General features: G+C 44.4%; 1 protein-coding gene across 1 annotated transcript in view; it reads left to right on the top strand.

Moving 5' to 3' along the window:
- Window positions 1-23384, top strand: part of ARMC9 (armadillo repeat containing 9) — a 153988-nt gene that overhangs the window by 53963 nt on the left and 76641 nt on the right. Inside the window, exons 10-14 of the mRNA XM_070946560.1 lie at window positions 6090-6124; window positions 9123-9234; window positions 13491-13583; window positions 15002-15092; window positions 19031-19154. Coding sequence (XP_070802661.1) covers window positions 6090-6124; window positions 9123-9234; window positions 13491-13583; window positions 15002-15092; window positions 19031-19154 — 455 coding nt within the window. The remainder of the gene's footprint in view (window positions 1-6089; window positions 6125-9122; window positions 9235-13490; window positions 13584-15001; window positions 15093-19030; window positions 19155-23384) is intronic.

Raw genomic sequence — 23384 nt, 5'->3', positions numbered from 1 at the left:
ATAGATAGATAGATAGATAGATAGATAGATAGATAGATAGATAGATAGATAATAATAATAATAATAATAATAATAATAATAATAATAATAATAATAATAATAATAATAATAATAATAATAATTTTATTTCTATACCGCCCTTCTCCCGAAGGACTCAGGGCGGTGTACAGCCTATTTAAAAACACAAAAAACACGACAACAATTAAAATTTAAAATCATTAAATAATTAGGCTCCAATTAAAATCCCAGAAATTTAAAATACCCCAATTTAAAACATTATGTTAATAGCCCTGCCTGGCGGAACAACAGGGTCTTCAGAGCGCAGCGAAACACCCGGAGGTCGGAAATCTTTCGTATTTCGGGGGGCAATTCATTCCACAGGGCTGGAGCTCCCACAGAGAAGGCCCTCCCCCTGGGTGTCGCCAGCCGACATAACTTGGCTGATGGCACCCGGAGGAGACCCTCTCTGTGGGAGCGAACTGGTCGGTGGGAGGCTATTGGTGGCAGAAGTCGGTCTCGAAGGTACCCGGGTCCTATGCCATGGAGCGCTTTAAAGGTGGTAACCAACACCTTGAATCGCACCCGGAAGACCACTGGGAGCCAGTGCAGCTCGCGCAGGAGGGGTGTCACATGGGCACAACGGGTTGCACCCATAACCACCCGCGCGGCCGCATTCTGGACCAGTTGGAGCCTCCGAGTGCTCTTCAAGGGGAGCCCCATGTAGAGAGCATTACAATAGTCCAACCGGGAGGTGACAAGGGCGTGAGTGACCGTGCGCAAGGCGTCCCGATCCAGAAAGGGCTGCAACTGGCGAATCAGGCGAACCTGATAAAAGGCCCCCCTGGCCACGGCCGTCATATGCTCTTCTAAAGACAGCCGTGCATCCAGGAGGACACCCAGATTGCGAGCCCTCTCTGTGGGGGGCAAAGATTCACCCCCAATAGTCAGCGATGGCACCTGCTGACCATATCGGGGCGCCGGAAGCCACAGCCACTCGGTCTTGGAGGGGTTGAGTCTGAGCCTGTTCCTCCCCATCCAGGCCCGCACGGCCTCCAGGCAGCGGGACATCACATCAAGGGCATCGTTGGGGTGGTCTGGGGTGGAGATGTACAGCTGAGTATCGTCAGCGTACAGATGACACTTCACCCCGAAACCACGGATGATCTCACCCAGCGGCTTCACATAAATGTTGAACAGGAGAGGCGAGAGGACCGACCCTTGTGGCACTCCCCATGCGAGATGCCTCGAGGTCGACCTCTGTCCCCCTGCCAACACAAACTGCGAGCGGTCGGAGAGGAAGGAGGAGAACCACCGCAAAACGGTGCCCCCTATTCCTAACCCCCTCAACCGCTGCAGCATGATACCATGGTCGATGGTATCAAAAGCCGCCGAGAGGTCTAATAGGACTAGGACAGAGGAACAGCCCCTGTCCCGAGCCCTCCAGAGATCATCCACCAACGCGACCAATGCCGTTTCAGTGCTGTACCCCTGCCTGAAGCCCGACTGGTACGGGTCTAGATAGACAGAAGACTTCCAAGGTCCCCTCCAACTCTTCTGCTAACAGGTGCAGGGATTGATTATTTCTAGTTTAATGAAAAGAAGGATCAGGGGTGATCTGAGAGCAGTCTTCCAATATTTGAGGGACTTCCACAAAGAAGAGGGGGCTCGGATTAGGGTTAGTTTTCAGTTTCCCAATATTTCAGGGGATTGCCACAAAGAGGAGGGGGTCAAGCTCTTCTCCAAAGCACCTGAAGGTAGGACAAGAAGCAACAGATGGAAACTAATCCAGAAGAGAAGCAACCTTGAATTAAGGAGAAATTTCTTGACAGTGGGAACAATTAACCAGTGGAACAGCTTGCCACCAGAAGTTGTGGGTGCTTCATCATTGGAGGTTTTAAGAAGAAATTGGACAGCCATTTTTTTTTTTTTTTAATTTGATTTATATGCCGCCCTTCTCCGGAGACTCAGGGCGGCTTACAATGCGTTAAGCAATAGCCTTCATACTTTTGTATATTTTATACAAAGTCAGCTTATTGCCCCCACAAACTGGGTCCTCAATTTACCTACCTTAGAAAGGATGGAAGGCTGAGTCAATCTTGAGCCTGGCAAGATTCGAACTTACTTTAATTGCAGGCAGCTGGTGTTAAATTACAGTGCCTTGTCTGCAGAGCTATCCAGGCTCTCTATCTCAGGCTCTCTTCCTTCCTTCCTTTCTTCCTTCTTTCTTTCTTTCTTTCCCTTCCTTCCTTCCTTCTTTCTTTCTTTCCCTTCCTTCCTTCCTTCCTTTCTTTTTTTTTAATTTGATTTATATGCCGCCCTTCTCCGGAGACTCAGGGCGGCTTAAAGTGCGTTAAGCAATAGCCTTCATACTTTTGTATATTTTATACAAAGTCAGCTTATTGCCCCCACAAACTGGGTCCTCAATTTACCTACCTTAGAAAGGATGGAAGGCTGAGTCAACCTTGAGCCTGGTGAGATTCGAACTTACAGTAATTGCAGACAGCTGGATGTTAATTACAGTGCATTAGTCTGCTGAGCTATCCAGGCTCCTTGTCTGGAATGGTATAGGGCAGTGTTTCTCAACTTTGGAAGCTTGAAGATGGGTGGACTTCAACTCCCAGAATCCCCCAGCCAGCAGCGCTGGCTGGGGGATTCTGGGAGTTGAAGTCCACCCATCTTCAAGCTTCCAAAGTTGAGAAACACTGGTATAGGGTCTCCTGCCTAAGCAGGGGGTTGGACTAGAAGACCTCCAAGGTCCCTTCCCACTCTGCTATTCTCTCACATCCTGGACATAAAGTGTTTCAATGCCTCCCCCCCGGGGAGAGCGCTATAGGGCGAGGGCCTCCAAACTTGACAACTTTCTTGTGAACTTCGACTCCCAGAATTCTGGGAGTCGAAGTCCACAAGTCTTCAGAGTTGCCAGGTTTGGAGATCCTCGGGAAGAGCGCAAAACTGGTTTAGTGACGGCGACGCTCGATGCAGCCGCTTGCTAGGAGTGAGGCCTTATAAGATTTTTAGGTTGACCTGATCTGGTTTCTCTGGCTGTGTATCGTGTATTTATTTTCGGAGGGGTTTTTTTTTAATGAGTGGAGCACACGCAGAGACAGTTGGCTCCAGGTGTTCTTTACATCTGCGGTAAATTAATCAATTAATACAAATTCTAAAATGCATGGGACAACCCCACGATTGGATCCAGGTAGTCCTCGACATACGACCACAATTGAGCCCCAACATTCCTGTGGCCAAGTGAGAGACATTTCTGACGTGAGTTTTGCCCCATTTTACAACCTTTCCTGCCTCGGTTGTTAAGTGAATCACCATCATCGTTAAGTTAGTAACCCGGCTGTTAAGCGAATCTGGCTTCCTCATTGACTTGGCTTGTTGAAAGGTTGCAAAAAGGGATCATATGACCCCGGGATATTGCGACCGTCATAAATATGAACCAAGCATCTGAATTTTGATCGCACAATCATGGGGATGCTGCCAAGGTCGTAACGGTGAAAAACGGCCCTCAGTCCCTTCTTTCAGTGCCGTTGTAACTGAGCGGTCGCTAAACGAACTGTCGTAAGTCGAGGACTACCTGTATTGGCTGCCAGGTTGAACTGTCCGAAATTGGAACGCTTACAAGCAGATCCGGGAATGGCTTACTTAAAAGAAAGCAAAACCTGCTTAAGGGTTGATTCTTCAGGAATGCCTCTAATCTGTTTTTTTTTTTTATTAATCTACCTCTGTTTATTTTTGGTTTTGCATCTCCAGCCAGTTGACTAAGAGTTCCCGCACCTCCTTCCAAAGTTTGCACCTCGCCCTCCTGCCCAAAGATCTGAGCACCATGTGAAAATGTTCCGTTTTCTTCCGAAACTCCGCAATATTCCCCCTTTTTTCTTTACTTATTTCAAATCATCCTTAACGTGTCCTTCACCTCAAAAGGCTGCCAAAAAAATGCTTGCGGTGGCCGAGTTAGGCCCAAATGTCCTTGGCTAATGTGTAAGCACACTGCAAACCAGGCTGGATTTGATTTAAATCGAGTTGATTTAAATCACAATTTGAATCATGATTTAAATCCCTAGTAAAAAGGCTTGATTCAAATCAACTCGATTTAAATCATCATTTTTAAAGAGCGACTGTCATCTCTGCTCCTCCTTTGACCCACTGTTGACTCACCGATAGTCCCAGTGTTGCAGAATAGACAGCCTCAACTCCATTTCATGCTGAATAAACTCAATTATTTATGTATCTTAAATAGAAAACTATCTTACGATAGATTTTTACCCCAAAAGTTTTTTATTAAAATAAATTTGATAAAAATAAAAAAAAATCCGATTTAAATCAAAAAAATCCGATTTAAATCAAAAAAATCTGATTTTTTTGATTTTTTTTTAAAAAAAATCATTGATTTTTATCCACCCTGCTGCAAACCAAGTTAATTGAATCCAGTAAATCATGACTTAGCAGGTGGGGGAACCAAGTAGCTGAACTTCTTTGATAGTTTTAAAAGGACAGATTTCTAAGCTTCTGGCCTTTAACAGGCCACTTAAGTCCTTCAGCCTGCATTGTCTTTGGGTTGGCTAAATACGAAGAATCATTTATTTATTTATTTATTTATTATTCAAACTTCTATACCACCCTTCTCCTTTCAGACTCAGGGCGGTGAACAGCCAAAATAAAAACATTTATACATAACATTACAATTAAAAATAGATTTAAAATAATTAATAAATTTGGCCCATAATTTAAAACTTGTCAATTTAAAATCAGTATCAAAATTTTAAAACTAACCCTAAAATCAAGACAGACCGGCTAACTGAGGGAAGTATATATGTCTAGCCTAATGAAGAGAAGGATTAGGGGTGACATGATAGTATCTTCCAATATTTGAGGGGCTGCCACAAAGGAGCCTGAGTGGCGTAGGAGGCTAATGCCTCCTACTAAGGCAGCATTTAACATCCAGCTGCCTGCAATTACTGCGAGTTCAATTCTCACCAGGCTCAAGGTCGACTCAGCCTTCCATCCTTTCTAAGGTGGGTAAATTGAGGACCCAGTTTGTGGGGGCAATAGGCTGACTTTGTATAAATATACAAAAGTATGAAGGCTATTGCTTAACGCAGTGTAAGCCGCCCTGAGTCTCCGGAGAAGGGCGGCATATAAAAATAAATAAATAAATTTAAAAAAAAAACAAAGAAGAGGGGGTCAAACTATTCTCCAAAGCACCTGAAGGCAGGACAAGAAGCAATAATCCAAGAGAGAAGCAATTTAAGAACTAAGGAGAAACTTTCTGACAGTGAGAACAATTAACCAGTGGAACAACTTGCCTCCAGAAGTTGTAGGTGCTCCAATCCAAGAGATTTTAAAGAAGAGATTAGACAACCGTTTGTCTGAAATGGTATAGGGTCTCCTGCTTGAACAGAGGGTTCGACTAGAAGACCTCGGAGGTCCCTTCCCACCCTGTTATTCTGTATTCTATTACACCAATTCCTTTCAGTTCCCCTGCCCAAAAAATTCTGCAGATTGAAGCAGGGTGGATTTGATTTAAATCGAGTTGATTTAAATCACAATTTAAATCATGATTTAAATCACTAGTAAAAAGGCTTGATTTAAATCAACTCGATTTAAATCCTAATTTTTAAAGAGCAGCTGTCATCTCTGCTCCTCCTTTGACCCACCGTTGACTCACCGATAGTCCCAGTGTTGCAGAATATACAGCCTCCTGCTACATAACTCAGCTCCGTTTCAGGCTGAATAAACTAAATTATTTATGCATCTTAAATAGAAAACTATCTTACGACAGATTTTTACCCCAAAAGTTTTTTTATTAAAATAAATTTGATAAAAATCAAAAAAATCCGATTTAAATCAAAAAAATCTGATTTTTTTTTGATTTTTTTTTAAAAAATCATTGATTTTTATCCACCCTGGATTGAAGCCCAGGTATTTGGAGTATTTATTAGGAAGTCCGGTTCCATAATAAGGCACGCTCATTATAACAAATGACTTAATCTTTCTGGGGAACGTACGTTGGCATAATCTCTAGGTAAAATGGGCTTTGTTTACATCGCCTGATTTTTTTTCTCTTTCTCTCCTTCAACTCACAGGCTTCCACAATGTTAAGAGCATCGTTGGTGCCCGCGTAAGTTTTTTTATTTCCTCTTGGCTCTTATTTGTCGTGTCATCAAATGTGGGCGGTTTGTGTAGAGAGAAACAATAGGTTTCAATCAGTGCAGGTAGTCCTCGACTTACGACTACTTGTTAAGTGACCGTTCAAAGTTACGATGGTGCTCACCCTATTGACTTAAGACCAGACCTCCCATACTTACGACCGTCACAGCATTTCCATGTTATGTGATGGCTGTTGAGACGCTTGGCAACTGGCAGGTAGAGATAGTCCTCCACTTACGACCACAATGGCGCCCCAAATTTACGTTGCTAAGTGAGAAATTTGTCAAGTGGGGTTTGCCCCATTTTACGACTTTTCTTGCCACCGTTGTTAAGTGAATCGCTGAAATTAAATTAGTAATAAGGTTGTTAAGTGAATCTGGTTCCCCATTGACTCTGCTTGTCAGAGTCACATGGGGATCACATGGTCCCGGGACACTGCGACCGCCATAAATGTGAATCAGCTGTCAAACATCCGAATGTAAATTACGTGATGGCAGGGATGCTGCAATGGTCGTAAGCGTGAAAAATGGTCATAAGTCACTTTTCAGGGCCATTGTAACTTCGAAAGGTCACTGTTGTGACCCAGGCCCAAGTAAGTAGTAGGAAAATCAGTCCGTGAAAAAACAAACTTTATTCGAACAGCTGAGAATGACTTCATTCCCAGCATCGTTCAACTAAATTAAAGCAAATTCCTTCCAACACAAATTCCTCAGTCCTATCGCAAACCTTGGTCCAATTGGGCAAACTGCCAAAGGCCTTTCTTGGCAAACGTTCAGAAGTCCCAGATAAAAAAATAAATACAAGACGTAGACGAAGAAGAAGACGAAGTTACCAACGTTGTTTTCCGGCAAAGCCCAAACGCCGTTGCTGGTCTGTTTTAAGCCTTCTGGGAGGGGCCAATCATCTCTTGGCCTTACTCCTGAGTCGTCCCTTTTGCTTTAGCTGCTCCTGCCTTCTGGCAGCTCTTCTCATGCGTGCATTAAGAACAGGCTCCTCCTGTTCCTCTGCCTCTCTGCTGTCAGCCTCTGGAGGCTCTGGAGTCCGCACATCGCTCCCAGATGGCCCTGGCCCCATCTTTGCCTCTGACGCAGAGCCCTCGTCCGGGCCTTCCCCAGCCTCCAGGACTGGCCCATGTTCTTCCTCAGCCTCCTTGCTTTCCGACTCCGCTACCAGCTCCGCAGGCTCCTGGCGGACCACAACAGTCACTAAGCGAACTGTTGTTAGTCAAGGACTACCTGTATTTATGACGGTTGCACTGTCCTGGGGTCAGATGATCACTATCTGCAACTTTCCAAGCCGGCTTCCAACAAGCAAAGTCAATGGGGGAAGCCAGATTCACTTAACGACCACATGATTCACTTAACAACTGCAGTGATTCACTTAACCACTGTGGCAAACAAATTTGTAACATGAGGCCCAACTCACCAACTGCCTTGCTTAGCAATGGAAATTTGGGGCTCGATTATGGTCGTAAATCAGAAACTATCCGATGACAGCATGGAGCTAGGCTGTCCCCCCCCTCTTTTTTTTTTTTTTTTTTGCCACAAAACTTGAGCTGCCTCCAAAATTCTAGGCTAACTTTGAGTTTATTGATTTACTTACTATCCCGCCTTTATTTATTTATTTATTTATTTATTTATGAACAGCTCAAGGTGATAAACCTATCTCATAGTCTTCCATCCTCCCATTTTACCCACAACAATCTGGTGAAGTGAGTTGTGTTAAAGAGAGAGTGACTGGTGCAAGATTACGCTGCTGCCTTTTATGGCTAAGGCGGGACTAGAACTCCCCATCTCCTGGTGATTGGCCCAAAGTCACCCAGTTGGCTTTCATGGCTACGGCGGGATTAGAACTCTCGGTCCCCTGGTGATTTGCCGAAAGTCACCCAGCCGGCTTTCATGCCTAAGGCAGGACTAGAACTCCCCGTCTCCTAGTGATTGGTACAAAGTCACCCAGCTGGTTTCATGCCTAAAATGGGAGTATGAGTTCTACTCAGACTCTACTCTCATTAGTTTCCTAATGATTGGCCCAAAATCATCCAGTCCGCTTTTGTGCCTAAGGTGGGATTAGAACTCACCATCTCCTGTTGATTGGCCCAAGGTCACCCAGCCTCGTTTTATGCCTAAAGTGGGACTAGAATTCCCCGTCTCCTGTGATTGGCTTAGTCACCCAAGTAGCTTTCATGCCTAAGGCAGGACTACAATTCACCGTATCCTGGTGATTGGCTCAAAGTTACCCAGCTGGCTTTCATGCCTAAAGCAGGACTAGAACTCACCGTTTCCCAATGTTTGGTCCAAAGTCACCCAGTTGTCTTTCATGCCTAAGGCGGGACTAGAACTCACTGTCTCCGGGTGATTGGTCCGAAGTCACCCAGCTGGTTTCATGCCTAAAATGGGAGTAAAACTCACAATTTCCTAATGATTGGCCCAAAATCACCTAGTCCACTTTTGTGCCTAAGGTGAGACTAGAACTCCCCGTCTCCTGGTGATTGGCTTAAAGTCACCCAAATATCTTTCATGCCCAAAGCGGGACTAGAACTCACCGTTTCCCAATGTTTGGCCCAGAGTCACCCAGTTGTCTTTCACGCCTAAGGCGGGACTAGAACTGACCATCTCCTGGTGATTGGTCCAAAGACACCCAGCCGGCTTCCATGCCTAAAGTGGCACTAGAACTCCCTCTCACCCAGTTTCTAGCATGGTGCCTTAACCACTAGACAAAATTGTCCATTTTTCCAAATGGAGTCCTGACAGGTGCCAAATCCCTGAACCGGACCACCGAGGACCCCTCAGCGCTAGAGGCCAATTCCCTTGATGGTCCAGGCTTAGATTTCTCGTTCCCATCGGGGCTCCAATCCCTCCTCTGTAAACGGCGTGACTTTCTAGGACTTAACGAACGAAGGTGAATATAATATGTGGACTTTCTAGGACTTTGCTTGCTGGTTGCACTTCATGAAGCGCTTTGTTATGCAGGAAAGTGCAGGAGGTGCCCCTCCTGCCATCTCTGGATTACGAGAAGTTAAAGAAGGACCTGATCGACGGAAGTGACCGTCTCAAGGCTTTTTTGCTACAGGCCTTGCGCTGGGTAAGTCTCGCCGTCAATCGGGGGTGGCTGGGGAATTCTGGGAGTTGAAGTCCAGAGGTCTTAAAAGTCGCCGAGGTTGGAAACCAAGTCAGTGGAAGGACTCTGTGGTTCGACACTTCCACAAAATAGTCCTAAAATGAACAGATTAACAGAGCTGGAAGGGACCTTGGAGGTCATCTAGTCCAGAGGTCTTCAAACTTGGCAGCTTTAAGACTTGTGGACTTCAACTCCCAGAATTCTCCGGCTGGAGGATTCTGGGAGTTGAAGTCCACAAGTCTTAAAGCTGCCAAGTTTGAAGACCTCTGATCTAGTCTAACACACTCCCGTCCAAGCAAGAAACCCTACACCTGTGATGGGGAACCTATGGCACATGTGCTGGAAGTGGCACGCAGAGCCATTTTTCCAGGCACGCGAGCCGTCGCCAAACTCACCTGAAACTGCGCAGGGGCGCGCGCCCCAGCTACTGTTCAGGCCTCTGATGCACGTGCGTGCAATTCAGGGGACCCAGCTGGTCTTCGAAGCTTTCCTGCGCATGCGTGCGTATTTGTCCATGTGCACGAGATGACTGCCACGCAGCACGCCCATGCGCAGACAGCGTTCATGCACGTGCTTTGCGCATGCGAAAACCACGCACGTGCAGATGGTGAGTGTGCGCGCAGCGTGCATTGTGGGCCTGCGTAAAAGCTATGCACATGCGCAGATGGTGTTGCGCACACCGCGCACAGTGGGGGGTGCGCGCAAAAGGTGTTTAAGTGCGCAGATGGTGTGGTTGCACGCGCAGCACATGGGGAGGAGCCATGCGTTAGCGCTGAGGGCCTGCCAGCGCGCACAGCGCGTTCCTGTTCGGCACTCGGTAAGTAAAAGGTTCGCCACCAATGGCCCAATCTCTTCTTGAAAGCTTCCAGTGATGAATCTCCCACAACCTCCGAGGGCAACTTCTGCTTCATTGAATATAGAATACCAGAGTTGGAAGGAACCTCGTAGGTCATCTAGTCCAACCCCCCGCCAAAGCAGGAGACCAGGGGTCTGCAACCTTAAATACTCGAAGAGCCATTTGGACCCGTTTCCCACAGAAAAGAAAACACCGGGAGCCACAAAACCTGAGTGGGTGTGGCCAACTCGATGTCACACACTCCCACCCAGTCACATGACACACACCCCAGCCATGCCTACCCAGGTTTTTTGGCTCCCAGTGTTTTCTGTGGGAAACAGGTATCTCTTTGTCTCTGTCTCTCTCTGTTCTGTCCCCATCTCACACACGCACACAAACAGTCAGCCAGGAGTTAATAAAACCAGCAGTCAGGAATTCCTTTGAAATAACAGAATTGGCAGCAACCCAGTAGCTGCCTGCCAAAGACTTTACTCACAAAGGGAGGTTTTTCTCCTCCGTCCGATACACCAAAATAAGTCCACAAAGCCAAAGAATTGTCAAGTCCAGTCCATAATAAATCCAAGGAGGGCATATAACGAAGTTCCAGAAACGCAGTATGACTTGCTAGCTTTTCAGTTTTGTCCGTCACAAGGCCTGAATGGCCACCACACCCCCTTTTATCCCCTGTGGGGTGGGGTGCAGTGACTCAGCTTAATCTCTGGCACGCCTCCTTCTCTGCTGCGCGCGCTTGTCTTTCCGACGCTGTCGGGGATCCAGCCAAGACTCATCTCCGTCGCTGTCTAACTGCGGCTGCTCGGAAGTGCCTGGCTCCTGGCCTATCTCTTCTCCGTCGGGAGACACCTGAGGCATTGCCAGAGAGGAGGGTCCTGGAGAGGGAGGCCTTGCCAACTCCTCTCCTTCACTTTCGGAGTCTTCTCCCTCCGATAAGACGGGCTCGGGGGTCGGAGACACAACACTGTCTCTGTCTCTTTCTCTTCTCTCCTCTCCTCTCCTCTCCTCTCTCTCCTCTCTCCTCTCAGGTCAGACGAGGAGTGACTGGAAGAGGAGGGAGAGGGGTGGGGCCAGCCAGTGGTGGGTTCAGCCAATAGGGAGCCACAGCAGGGAGACGAAAGAGCTGCATGCGGTTCCGGAGCTGCGGGTTGCTGACACCCACCCTACACCATTTCTGACAGATGGCAGTCCAGTCTCTTCTTGAAAGCTTCCACAGTGATGAATCTTCCACAAAGACTCAGACTGCATTGGCATCAAGCGTCTCCTTTAGAATAGGGGTTGGGTTAACATAAAACCCGATAGAAAGTTTCGTATTTTTTTCTGCTCAAATGTTGAGTTTGCTTATTTATTTAATTGCTCATTCTTCTGTGGGTTTGCTTCATTTCTGCAGCCACCCATCTCAGTCAGTGACTCTGGGTGGCTTGCAGTTCAAAAAGAAAAAGCATATTGCAATTAAACATACTAAAAATGTTTTTAAACAAAACAGGCACTATAAACAGCTGGATTAAACATACTTAGGGGCAGAAGCTGCTTGGCCTGTTAGCAGTCAAAACTCAAAAGAGTTCAAAAGCAGCATGGTAAGAATTCAGAAGGCAAGAATTCTGGCTGACCATTTGCTAGCTGCCTGTTGTGGCCCGTACGCAGCCTGTGCAGCTAGTAGCTGATTCTGACAGCGAGGAGGCTGGTGTGGTGCTGCGACAGCAGCCTGTGCAGCTGGCGCTCGAGTCGGACAGTAAGGAGGCTGGAGAAGATGTGGTGCCAGAGGCAGGGATTCAGCCAGGGCCTTCAGAACCTCCAGAAGCTCCTTTAAGTGAAGAGGAAGAAGAGGAGGAGCCTCTTCTCGATGCACGGGCGCGCAGAGCTGCCAAAAGGCAGGAGTGGCTCCTCAGGAGGAGGTTTCCTCGAGAGTAAGGCTTGGGGCTAATTGGCCACTCCCTTACCCTATTTAAGGAGGAACTCCAACAGAAGCAATTTGCAGGGAACAACTTCGTTCACATACCTTCGCGTCTTGTCTTGCTTATCTTATCAGCTTCCTGCAAGTTGCTTCTGGGCATTCTGCCAACCCAAGTAAACTTTCAGTTATTATTCTTTGAATTCTTGGCGGCTGTTAATGCAGTTAATTAACAGCCGTTGTTGTAAAAAACTGGTTTATTTAGTAAACTAAGGTTTGAACAGACTTTGTGTGTGCTGCGTTCTTTGGGGTCCGTAGCTGGAGCAGAACACTGCCGTGGGGGACATTGTTAGTCCTTAGGTGCTTTCGAATTTAACATGCAGTCCTCGACTTACGATCACAATTCAGCCCAAAATTTCTGCTGTTAAGTGAGACATTTCTTAAGTGAGCTTTGCCCCATTTTATGACCTTTCCTGCCTCCGTTGTTAAGCGAATCATTGCAGTTGATAAATTGGTAACACAATTGTTAAATGAATCCGGCCTGGCTTGTCAGAAGGTCGCAAAAGGGGATCACGTGACCCCGGGACACTGCCACCGTCGTAAATATGAACCAGTGACCAAAGGAACTGAATTTTGATCATGCTGCTCAGAGATTGTAACTATGGTACAGCCGTGGCCAAAATTGTGGACACCTTTTGGGAAAAGTGTTATTTTCTAAATCTAGCTAATAACACTACTTTTTTTTGGAGTAGTACCATAAAATTATATATCAGTGGAAAGGCAATTTAATCAAGAATGTAATGCAATAACTTTTAGGAAGGATTTGCTCTTAGAATAGCAGTTACAGGATAAAGAAGAAAAGTGAAACATGTAGAAAAAAAAACGAGATATACAAAACGTCTTCCCATGGAGTGAACCAAGTCTTTGAGTTCTGCAGCTGTTCTAATGTGAAACCAAGATGGAATGATGGCTTCTATTAACTGGGTTTTATTGCTGGGTCGCGTCTGACTAACCAGTTTCTTTAGTCGGCTCCATAGATTTTCCATTGGGCTTTAAGGTCTGGGTTATTCAGGCCATTCATTCCAGCAGTGGAATAGGATTATTTTGATACTCCAAAAGAAAAGGGGTGTTATTAGCCATCAAACCTCAAAAATACATTTTTCCCAAAAGGTTTCCTCAATTTTGGCCACCGCTGTATGAAAAACAGCCGTTAAATCACCTTTTTTCAGTGCCGTTCTAACTTTGAACCATCACTAAAGCAACTGTTGTAAATTGAGGACTGCCTGTATGCAGATACGATATTTTAGCCAGGGAAGAGAAAAGAAGTTGCGCAAAGTTGCTTTCTCGGGCTGGATCCGAGTCGCTCTGGTGGGGGGGTGTTATAACCCAGCCCGTACGGCTTTCGTTCAGCTTACCGGGACTTCTTGAACCTTTAATCACTTCATTTTTTTTTTGAAAAATAAATCTCTCTTCCTTTTGCAGCGTTTGACAACTTCCCACCCGGGGGAGCAGCGGGACACCGTTCTGCAGGCCTACATCAACAATGATCTGTTGGACTGCTACAGTAACGGCCAGGTTAGCGGAGGGGAGATCGCTACCCTAGATCGGAGACCGAGGGCGTCTTTAGGAGCCTTCATCTGTAACTGTTGACTTTTTTTTAAAATCCCCAAACTCCCCTGCATTATCACGCAAAATAGGGGTAGTTCCTTTCGTGACCGTTTGAAGATACGACGGCACTGAGAAAAGGGACCTTAGGACCGTTTTTCACACTTAGCGGCTGTTGCAGCATCTCCACCGTCACACGATCAAAATGCCAGATGCTTGGCAACTGGCATGTTAGTAACGACGGTTTGCAATGTCCCGACGGTCATTTGCAACCTTCTGACATAGGTGAAGGTGAATGGGGGAAGCTTGGTCCACTATACAATCATGTTAAACCACTGCAAGGTGGCACAAGGGTTAGAATGCATTATTGCAGGCTGACTCTGCCCACAGCCAGGAGTTCGATTCTGACCGGCTCAAGATAGACTCAGCCTTCCGTCCTTCCGAGGTTGGTAAAATGAAGGCCCAGATTGTTAGGGGCAAGAGGCTGACTCTATAAACTGCTCCCAGTTCAAACCACAGTCTGTGCTATTGTTATTGCTATTCCTCTCTCTCCTTCCTTCCTTCCTTCCTTCCTTCCTTCCTTCCTTCCTTCCTTCCTTCCCTCCCTCCCTCCCTCCTTCCTTCCTCCTTCCTTTCTCCCTCCCTCCCTTCTGTGGTGGTGCAGTGGTTAGAAGGCAGTACTGCTGGCTGACTCTGCCCACAGCCACCAGTTCAATCCTGACCCACTCGAGGTTGACTCAGCCTTCCGTCCTTCTTGGGTCGGTAAAATGAGGATCCAGATTGTTGGGGGCAATATGCTGACTCTGTAAACCGTTCAGAGAGGGCTGTAAAACACAGTGAAAGTGCTATGGCTTTTCCTTCCTTCCTTCCTTCCTTCCTTCCTTCCTTCCTTCCTCCCCTCCCCTCCCTCCCTCCCTCCCTCCCTCTCACCCTCCCTTCCTTCCTTCCTTTCTTCTTCCCTCCCTCCCTTCTTTCCCTCCCTTCTTCCCTTCTTCTTTTCCTCCCTTCCTCCTTCCTTCCTTTCTTCCTCCCTCCTTCCCTCTCTTCTTCTTACCCTCCCTCCCTCCCTCCTTCCCTTCTTCTTTCCTTCTCTCCCTCCCTTTCCTCCTTCCTTCCTTCGTGGCGGAAGTGCTATTGCTAAAATCCCAGCTGGTCTTGCTTCCGCTGCTAAATCTTGCCCATGGTTATTAATCCATGGTCATTAAATGGACCCTATGGTTGTTAAGCAAATCCATTGTCTGCAATGGACATGCTTTGCCGGAAACTGGCGGTAAAACACTGTGGAGCATGGATATAAGTCTGAGTGCTATTTATTGCTTTTGCTGTTATTTCACGTCAAGTATGCCAGGATTAACTGCAACCATTTCAATGTTGGGGTTCCCTTGCAGAGAAGCGTCTTAATGCTGATCCAGTCCAAGTGCGAGGTTGTTCGCCAGTACACTGCCAGGCTCATCAATACGTTTGCCTCCCTGGCTGAAGGTAAGAGGCGGAGCATAAAAGTAGCTACCCTGTTTCCCCAAAAATACGACCTACCCCGAAAGTAAGTCCTAGCTTGATTTTTACACGTGCACCCAATATAAGCCCAATATAAGAGCCTTGGTGGCGCAGCAGACTAAAGTGCTGTTAAGTAGCACCAGCTGCCTGCAATTACTGCAAGTTCGAATCTCACCAGGCTCAAGGTTGACTCACCCTTCCATCCTTCCGAGGTAGGTAAAATGAGGACCCGGATTGTGGGGGCAATAAGCTGACTTTGTATAAAAAAGAACACCGCTTAGAGGGGGGGGGGAAAGCCCTACTAAGCAGGTATATACAAAAGTATGAAGGCTATTGCTTAACGCATTGTAAGCCGCCCTGAGTCTCCGGAGAAGGGCGGCATATAAATCGAACCAATAAATAAATAAATAAATAAATAAATAAATAAATAAATACATACATACATACATACATACATACATACATACATACATACATACTGCCAGCGTTCCAGAACAACCCAACTCCAACCAAAAACTCCGAGACAGGCATCCTCTCAAATCTTCCATTTATTAGAGTAGGTGTACTGGCACATCTGGGGAAAACCCGAATCTGAGAGTTCCCGGTTTTCTCTTAGTAAATCAAAACCCCAAATCCAGCCCCTGCACCCATCAGTCCGTCACAGGGCCCAATCTCCCTCCGTCCCAACTTGAGCCACCACTGCAACCACTCCTCCTCCAGATGCAGGAGCATCATGATCTTGACCGAAGGGAAGAATGCTATTGCCCCGTTTCCCCAAAAATAAGACATCCCCTGATAATAAGCCCCATCGGGCTTTTGAGCGCCTGCGCTAAAATAAGTCTCCCCCCGAAAATAAGCCCTCCCTGAAAATATTTAAACGCAGAGCTGGAAATCAGGTAAGACGGCAAGAGGAGCTCCATCTTGCTCCACGCACCCCAAAATAATAAGACCTCCCCGAAAATAAGGCCAAGCGCTTATTTTGGGGTTCCAAAAAATATAAGACAGGGCCTTATTTTCGGGGAAATACGGTATGTCTAACTACAATCACTCTACTAAATTCCCCCTCCTCCTTTCCCAAGCACAAGAAGGTGGCAGCGTGGAAGCTTCCGGTATTAATATGGCTTCCAAAGCTGACACCTACCCCCAAGGGAGAGCCTTCTCTGTGGGGGCACCCGCCTTCTGGAACGAGCTACCCCCAGGGATACGACTGATCCCGGACCTCCGCACTTTCCATCGAGCTTTGAAGACCTTCCTATTCCAGCAAGCCGGGCTGGCTTAAAATTTTAATGGGTTATTTTATGGGCAAAGGGTTTTAAATTTTGGGAAGCCAATTTAATTTAATTCTGTTTTAATTTGTTTTAATTTTTATATTGCATGTATTTTAATCTTGGCTGTTCACCGCCCTGAGTCCTTCGCGAGAAGGGCGGTATACAAATTTAATAAACCTAAACCTAAACCAAACCAACCACGGATTGACTACTGCAACACTCTCTACATGGGGCTGCCCTTGAGGACCACTCGGAGGCTTCAGCTGGTGCAAAATGCAGCCACGCGGGTTGTGATGGGAGAATCCCGATACTCCCATGTTACACCCCTCCTGTGAGGTTTGCATTGGCTACCGGTTGCCCTCCGGGTGAGATTCAAGGTGCTGGTGTTGAGCTATAAAGCCCTACATGGCTTAGGACCAGGATATTTGGCGGACCACCTACAGCCAGCAACGACATCCCATCGCCCGGTTCGCGCCCATAGAGAGAGCCTACTCAGGGTGCCGTCGGCTAGACAGTGGCGGCTGGCGGCCCCCAGGGGTAGAGCCTTCTCAGTTGGGGCGCCCACCCTCTGGAATCAACCCCCCGTGGAGCTCCGACTAGCGCCCGACCTTCGCACCTTCCGCCGGGAATTAAAAACTTGGCTTTTCAAATCCCTTGACCTGGTCTGATGACGGGGTTTTAAGGGTTTTAATGGGTTAATTTTAAATTTTTTAGATTTTAGTCTTTATTTTTTATTGTGGCTTGTGTTTTATTGTTGTGAGCCGCCCTGAGTCCATTGTGAGATAGGGCGGCATATAAGCCGAATGAATGAATGAATGAATGAATGAATGAATGAATGAATGAATGAATGAATGAATGAAATAAGCCCTAATTATGACCCCGTCCACTCCGGGGTGCACGGGTAAAAATTAAGCTGGTATGGGGGCGTGAAGCAGCCTTGCTACTTACCTTCGAACAGTTGCAGCTAGGTCTTGCACACCTCGGCCCATTTCTTCTGCAGCCAGCAAGGCTTCCCTGAAGGCCTCTGCAGCTGATAACACAGCTCCAGATTGATCCGGAGCTCTCTTATTGGCTGCAGAGACCTTCAGGAAAACCTTGACGGCCTCAGAAGAAGTTCCTGAAGGCCTCTGACAGTGACAAAGAAGCCGGGGGCGACGCGTGCAAGTGAGATGAGTCAGTGGACGACATATCCCTCCCCCTCTGAAAATAAAACCTGGTGCTTTTGTTTTGAAGCAAAAAATATATAAGACAGGGTCTTATTTTCGGGGAAACACAATACTTTACCTCGGAAAGTTCTCCCGAAGCTCATAGAAACCTCTGTGCCAGTCATCAAATCAACTCACTGGTCCTTTTCCCTCAATGGTACCAGCACGTAAAGCTGACAGGTAGGACTAGGTCCCAAAGAAAAGTCCATGTTTCGAACCCACCACAAACCCTGTGTTTTTCAGGAATTCAGGGACTAACAATGGCAGTACAGAAAATGGGACTTTGGACCGTTTTTCACACTTTCGACCATTGAGACCTGCTTGTGGTCACAGGAGATAGATAGATAGATAGATAGATAGATAGATAGATAGATAGATAGAGTGATAGATAGAGTGATAAATAGATACAGTGATAGTGATAGAGTGATATAGAGATATATAGATGATATACAGTATATATATATAGAGAGAGATTGATATATAGATAGAGAGATAGAATGATAGAGTGATATAGAGATACAGTATAGATGAGAGATATATACATAAAGATAGATAGATAGATAGATAGATAGATAGATAGAGTGATATATATAGATGTGATATATATATAGATTGATATATAGATAGAGTGATAGTTATAGAGTGATATAGAGATATATAGATGATATACAGTATATATAGAGAGATAAATTGATACCTAGATAGAGTGATAGTGATAGAGATACAGTGTAGATGAGAGATATATACATAAAGACAGACAGACAGAGATAGATAGATAGATAGATAGATAGATAGATAGATAGATAGATAGACTGACAGACAAACAGACTGACTGACTGACTTTATTGTCACTTTGCATGTACACTAATTGGCATACATTAAAATGAAATTTCGTTGCATTCAGCTCTCAAATGGTCACCAACACTACATAAACATGACAACATACATACATGCATACAAACAAAATTATGCCTATACCCACATATATTATATGACGCAGAGAAACAACACAGTCTAGTTTTGTTTCCACCTGAGGGGAGGACCAGAAGCAATGGGTGGAAACTAATCAAGGAGAGAAGCAACTTAGAACTAAGGAGAAATTTCCTGACAGGGAGAACAATTAATCAGTGGAACAGCTTGCCACCAGAAGTTGTAAATACTCCAACACTGGAAGTTTTTAAGAAGATGTTGGACAGCCATTTGTCTGAAGTGGTGTAGGGTTTCCTGCCTGGGCAGGGGGTTGGACTAGAAGACCTCCAAGGTCCCTTCCAACTCTCTTATTCTATTCTATTCTAGTTCGGCTGTATACATGTACATGGTGAAGGAGGGAGGGAAACCCATGCAAAATTTGGAATGCCACGTTAAAGGAGCTTTTGAGGTCTCCGTGGCTGCCTCTCTCTCTCTCTCTCTCTCTCCATTGCTCTCTGCTTTCTTCTTCCATTTCTCCCAGGCCGTCTCTACCTTTCCCAGAATCCCCGTTTGCTCCGCATGCTGGAAGGACGGCTGAAAGCGGAAGATAAGTTCTCCCTTACCCGGGAGAACGTCCTGGGAGCTCTGCAGAAACTCAGCCTCAGGTGAGGAACGGGGGTGGGGGGGTTGCTGACATTGGGGGGTGGGGGTGGGTGGGCAGGATCTGATTGGGTTGGGCTGGGTCGTGGTGCTGCCTTGCTTCTTTTCCCCAAAAGATAAATGAGACGCCCGCCAAGGAACCTCTGCACAAACAGTTTTCTTACAAGGATATCTGGAAAGAGAGCCATTTTTGGTGACCCAAAGCAATCTTAAGAGACAGAACGTCAGGTAGTCCTCGACTTACGACCACAGTGGCGCGCGCGGAATTTCCATCGCTTATTGAGACAAGGGTTAAAGTGAGTTTTGCTCCATTCTGCCCGCTTTCCTGCCACGGTGGTTTGAGTCGATCACGGCAGTCGTTAAGTTAGGGACACGGTTGTTAAGTGAATCCGGCTTCCCCGTTGCTGGTCAGAAGGTCACAAAAAACGGATCACGTGACCCGTCATAAATATGAGTCAGTTGCCAAGCGTCTGAATTTTTTTTTTTATTGCAAAAGTTTTACAATTACATTTTCACCCCCTTTTTCACCCCCCACCTCCCGCCCCAAACCTCCCATCCTCCCTAACCCTCCCTAACCCTCCCCCCCCCAGACTTCCCTATTACTTACTCATAACTAATGACACTAATATATAAGCCTGAACCCGTCCCTCCCCCTATAAAATTTTTCCTTCATTATCCCTTTGCATTAAAATATTTCTAATACATTATTTTCAAATAAAAGCTATTTGATACTTTCTAGTTTGATATTTGTTCTGAACATATTCTATCCACCTTTTCCATTCCCATTCATAAGTCTCTTGTGAACAATCTTTTAAATACGCTGAAATCTTCGCCATCTCTGCAAAACTGGCCATCTTCACAGTCCATTCCTCGATAGTGGGCAAAGCTTCATTCTTCCAGTATTTACCTATCAACAGTCTTGCTGCTGTTATCATATACAATATCAATTTTGTTTCACCCAATGTAAAACCCTTAACTATACCCAATAAAAACAGTTGTGGAGAAAACTGAATTTTTTTCTTCAAAACATTCTGCATGACCCACCAAATTTTTATCCAAAAAGCCTTAACTTTCCTACAGGTCCACCAAACATGATAATACGTAGCATCCAAACATTCGCATCTCCAACATTTTGGCTGAACATTAGGGTACATACATGACAACTTTTTGGGATCTAAATGCCATCTATAAAACATTTTATAGAAATTTTCCCTCAGATTCTGCGACTGTGTAAATTTAACATTCTGAACCCAAATTTTTTCCCATGTTTCCAACATCACTGGTTCTTCAAAATTTTGTGCCCACTTAATCATACAATCTTTAACTAATTCGGTTTCTGAGTCCCTTTCTAGCAAAACATTATAAAGCCTTTTAATATGCATTGGACCTTTCTCTTTTATGTGTCTAACCAATTCTTCCTCATGCAACATAATACCAGTTTTTTGGTCCTCTTTCCATCTCAATTGTAATTGATTATATTGTAACCAAGTTAGATTAAGTCCTTCATCCAACAGTGTCTGTAATGTCTTCAGCTGCCATCTGCCCGCATCTGTAAAAAGAACCTCTTTATATAAAAACCCCCCGAGTGACATTATATTTGTATTCCACAAAGTATGACCAAGATCCAACCATAGCGGTATTTTGTAATCCCATTTGAGTCGGTGCTTCTTCCAAACTCTCATCAAGGAGTCTCTAAGTATATGGCTTTTAAATACTTTATCTACTTTGTCGTCATAAAATAAATAAGCATGCCATCCAAATTCGAGATCAAAACTTTCTGCGTTTAGTATTCCAGTCTTTTTACTTCCAAACCAGTCACTTGTTAAAGTTAAAGCTGCAGCATCATAATATAACTGTAGGTTTGGGAGTTTAAGGCCTCCTCTTTCTGGAACATCTTGCATAATTTTCAGTTTCACTCTCGGCTTCTTCTCGTTCCAGACAAACTTATTCACACCAGACTGCCAAACTTTCAATTGTTTATCACTTTTAAGCACCGGAATCATTTGAAATAAAAACAGAAGTCTTGGCAAAATATTCATCTTAACTGCTGCTATTCTTCCAAGTAAAGACAGTTGCAGCTTTTTCCAGGTCTCCATATCTTTCTGAACCTCTCGCCACAACACCTCATAATTATTTTGAAACAATTTCAAATTTGATTCTGCAACCTGAACTCCAAGATATTTTACCTTAGGTACAATTTCAAAACCTGCCCTCCTTTCAAGCTCATATTTACGATCTTGTGTCATATTTTTAACTATCATTTTGGTCTTTTTTGAATTCAGTCTAAAACCTGAAACTCTACCATAATCTTGTATAATGTCATTCATCAAGATTATTGATTCCATTGGTTGTGATAGGGTAACCATCAGATCATCTGCAAATGCCTTTATTCTGTAATCCTCTTGCCTTATCATTATACCTTTCAAAATTTTTGAGTCCCGTATTGTGTTTAACAAGACTTCCAATGTTAAAATAAATAAAAGTGGGGACAACGGACATCCCTGTCTTGTTCCTTTTTCAATTTTAAACTCTGTCGTCAAACTTCCATTAATAATAATCTGTGCCTTTTGCTCTTGATAAATTGCTGAGATTGCCTGTATAAATTGGTCCCCAAAGTTCATCTTTTTTAAAGTCTTTAATAGAAAATTCCAATCCACTCTATCAAAGGCCTTCTCTGCATCCAAAAAAGCCAGCACTGCAGGAATCTGTTTATTCTTATCAAGATATTCCAATAAATCTATTACTTGCCTTACATTGTCCTTCATATATCTGCCTTCAATAAATCCCGCTTGGTCCTCATGAATCACCTTTTGAATTACTGGCATCAATCTGTTGGCTAATACCTTCGCATAAATTTTATAGTCTGTATTCAAAAGAGATATTGGTCTATAATTCTCTGGTTTTTTAGGACCAACTTGTTCTTTTGGTATCAAAGATATATAAGCAGTTGTCCAAGATGGGGGTATTTTACCCCCTTGTTGAATGTTACAAAATAAGTCTCTAAGTTGTCCCACCATTTCAGCTTGCAAAGTTTTATAATACACTGCAGTCAGACCATCCGTGCCAGGAGCTTTGGCTGTTTTTAACTGTTTAATTGCTGCTGTTATCTCCTCCTCTGTTATGGGATAATTCATTCTTTCCTTTTGTTGATCGGTAATTTTTGTAATTCTCTTATCATTTAAATATTTTTCTATAAGTCCATTCTGCACCTCTTCTTTAGCATATAATTTAGTATAATAATCCACAAAAGCTTCTTTAATTAATTTTTGTTGAAAGATTTCTTTCCCGCCAATATCAATACTATCAATAGTCCGTATACTTTGTTTTTTCCTCAATGTGTAAGCCAACCATCTGCCCGGTTTGTTAGCGTTGCAAAATGTATTATGCTTCGCATATTGTAGGCTTGTTGCAACTTGTTCCGCCATAAGCATTTGAAATTGGTCCTTCAAAAGTTTTATAGCACCTCGAATTCTTTCATCTGTTGGATTTTTAATAAGTAGCTGTTCTTTATTCTTTATTTCCATTTCCAACTCGATTCTTTTCTTTTGTCGGAACTGTCTATGTTTAGAGTTCATATAGATAAGTACCCCTCTCATATAAGCTTTACTTGCATCCCAAACAATTTCGATTGGAGTACCTTTATTCAAATTTATTTCAAAAAATTCTTTCAAGTGCTTTTTAAGTTCTATTATATTTTTTTCGTATCTAAACAAGTTCTCATTTAATCTCCAGGAACGTCTCTCAACCTTATCCATCTCAATTTCTATCCATACAGGGCTATGGTCAGTCAAAGTTCTTGGAAAAATCTTTGTTCTTTTGGTCTTAACAAGTAGATCATTTGACAACAGGATAAAGTCAATCCTAGAAAAAGATCTATGTCTATCAGAAAAAAAAGTGTAATCCAATACATTTGAATTATGTATTCTCCAAACATCTTTTAATTCCATATCTTCTTTCATATCAAAAAAAGTCTGTGGTAGTCTAATTCTAGACTTTGCCAAGCTCTTTTTATCTAATTTAGAATCAATTACTCCATTCCAGTCTCCCATAATTAAAATAGATCTATAGTCCCATTGCAATATTTTAGTATATAATATCTTATAAAAATAATCCTGTTGTTGGTTGGGAGCATAAATTCCAATCAAAAGAATTGGTCCATTTGCTGTAAGCAATTCAATTGCTACAAACCTACCTTCTTGATCTGCTTCTATAACTTTCGCTGTTAATTTTTTATT

Source organism: Pituophis catenifer, unplaced genomic scaffold (assembly GCF_029215685.1).
Source record: "Pituophis catenifer annectens isolate HBS135680 unplaced genomic scaffold, rPitCat1.0.hap2 SCAF_6, whole genome shotgun sequence".
NCBI lineage: Eukaryota > Metazoa > Chordata > Lepidosauria > Squamata > Colubridae > Pituophis > Pituophis catenifer.
The sequence above is the reverse complement of the archived record's forward strand: the minus strand, read 5'-3'. Positions and strand labels throughout refer to the sequence as shown.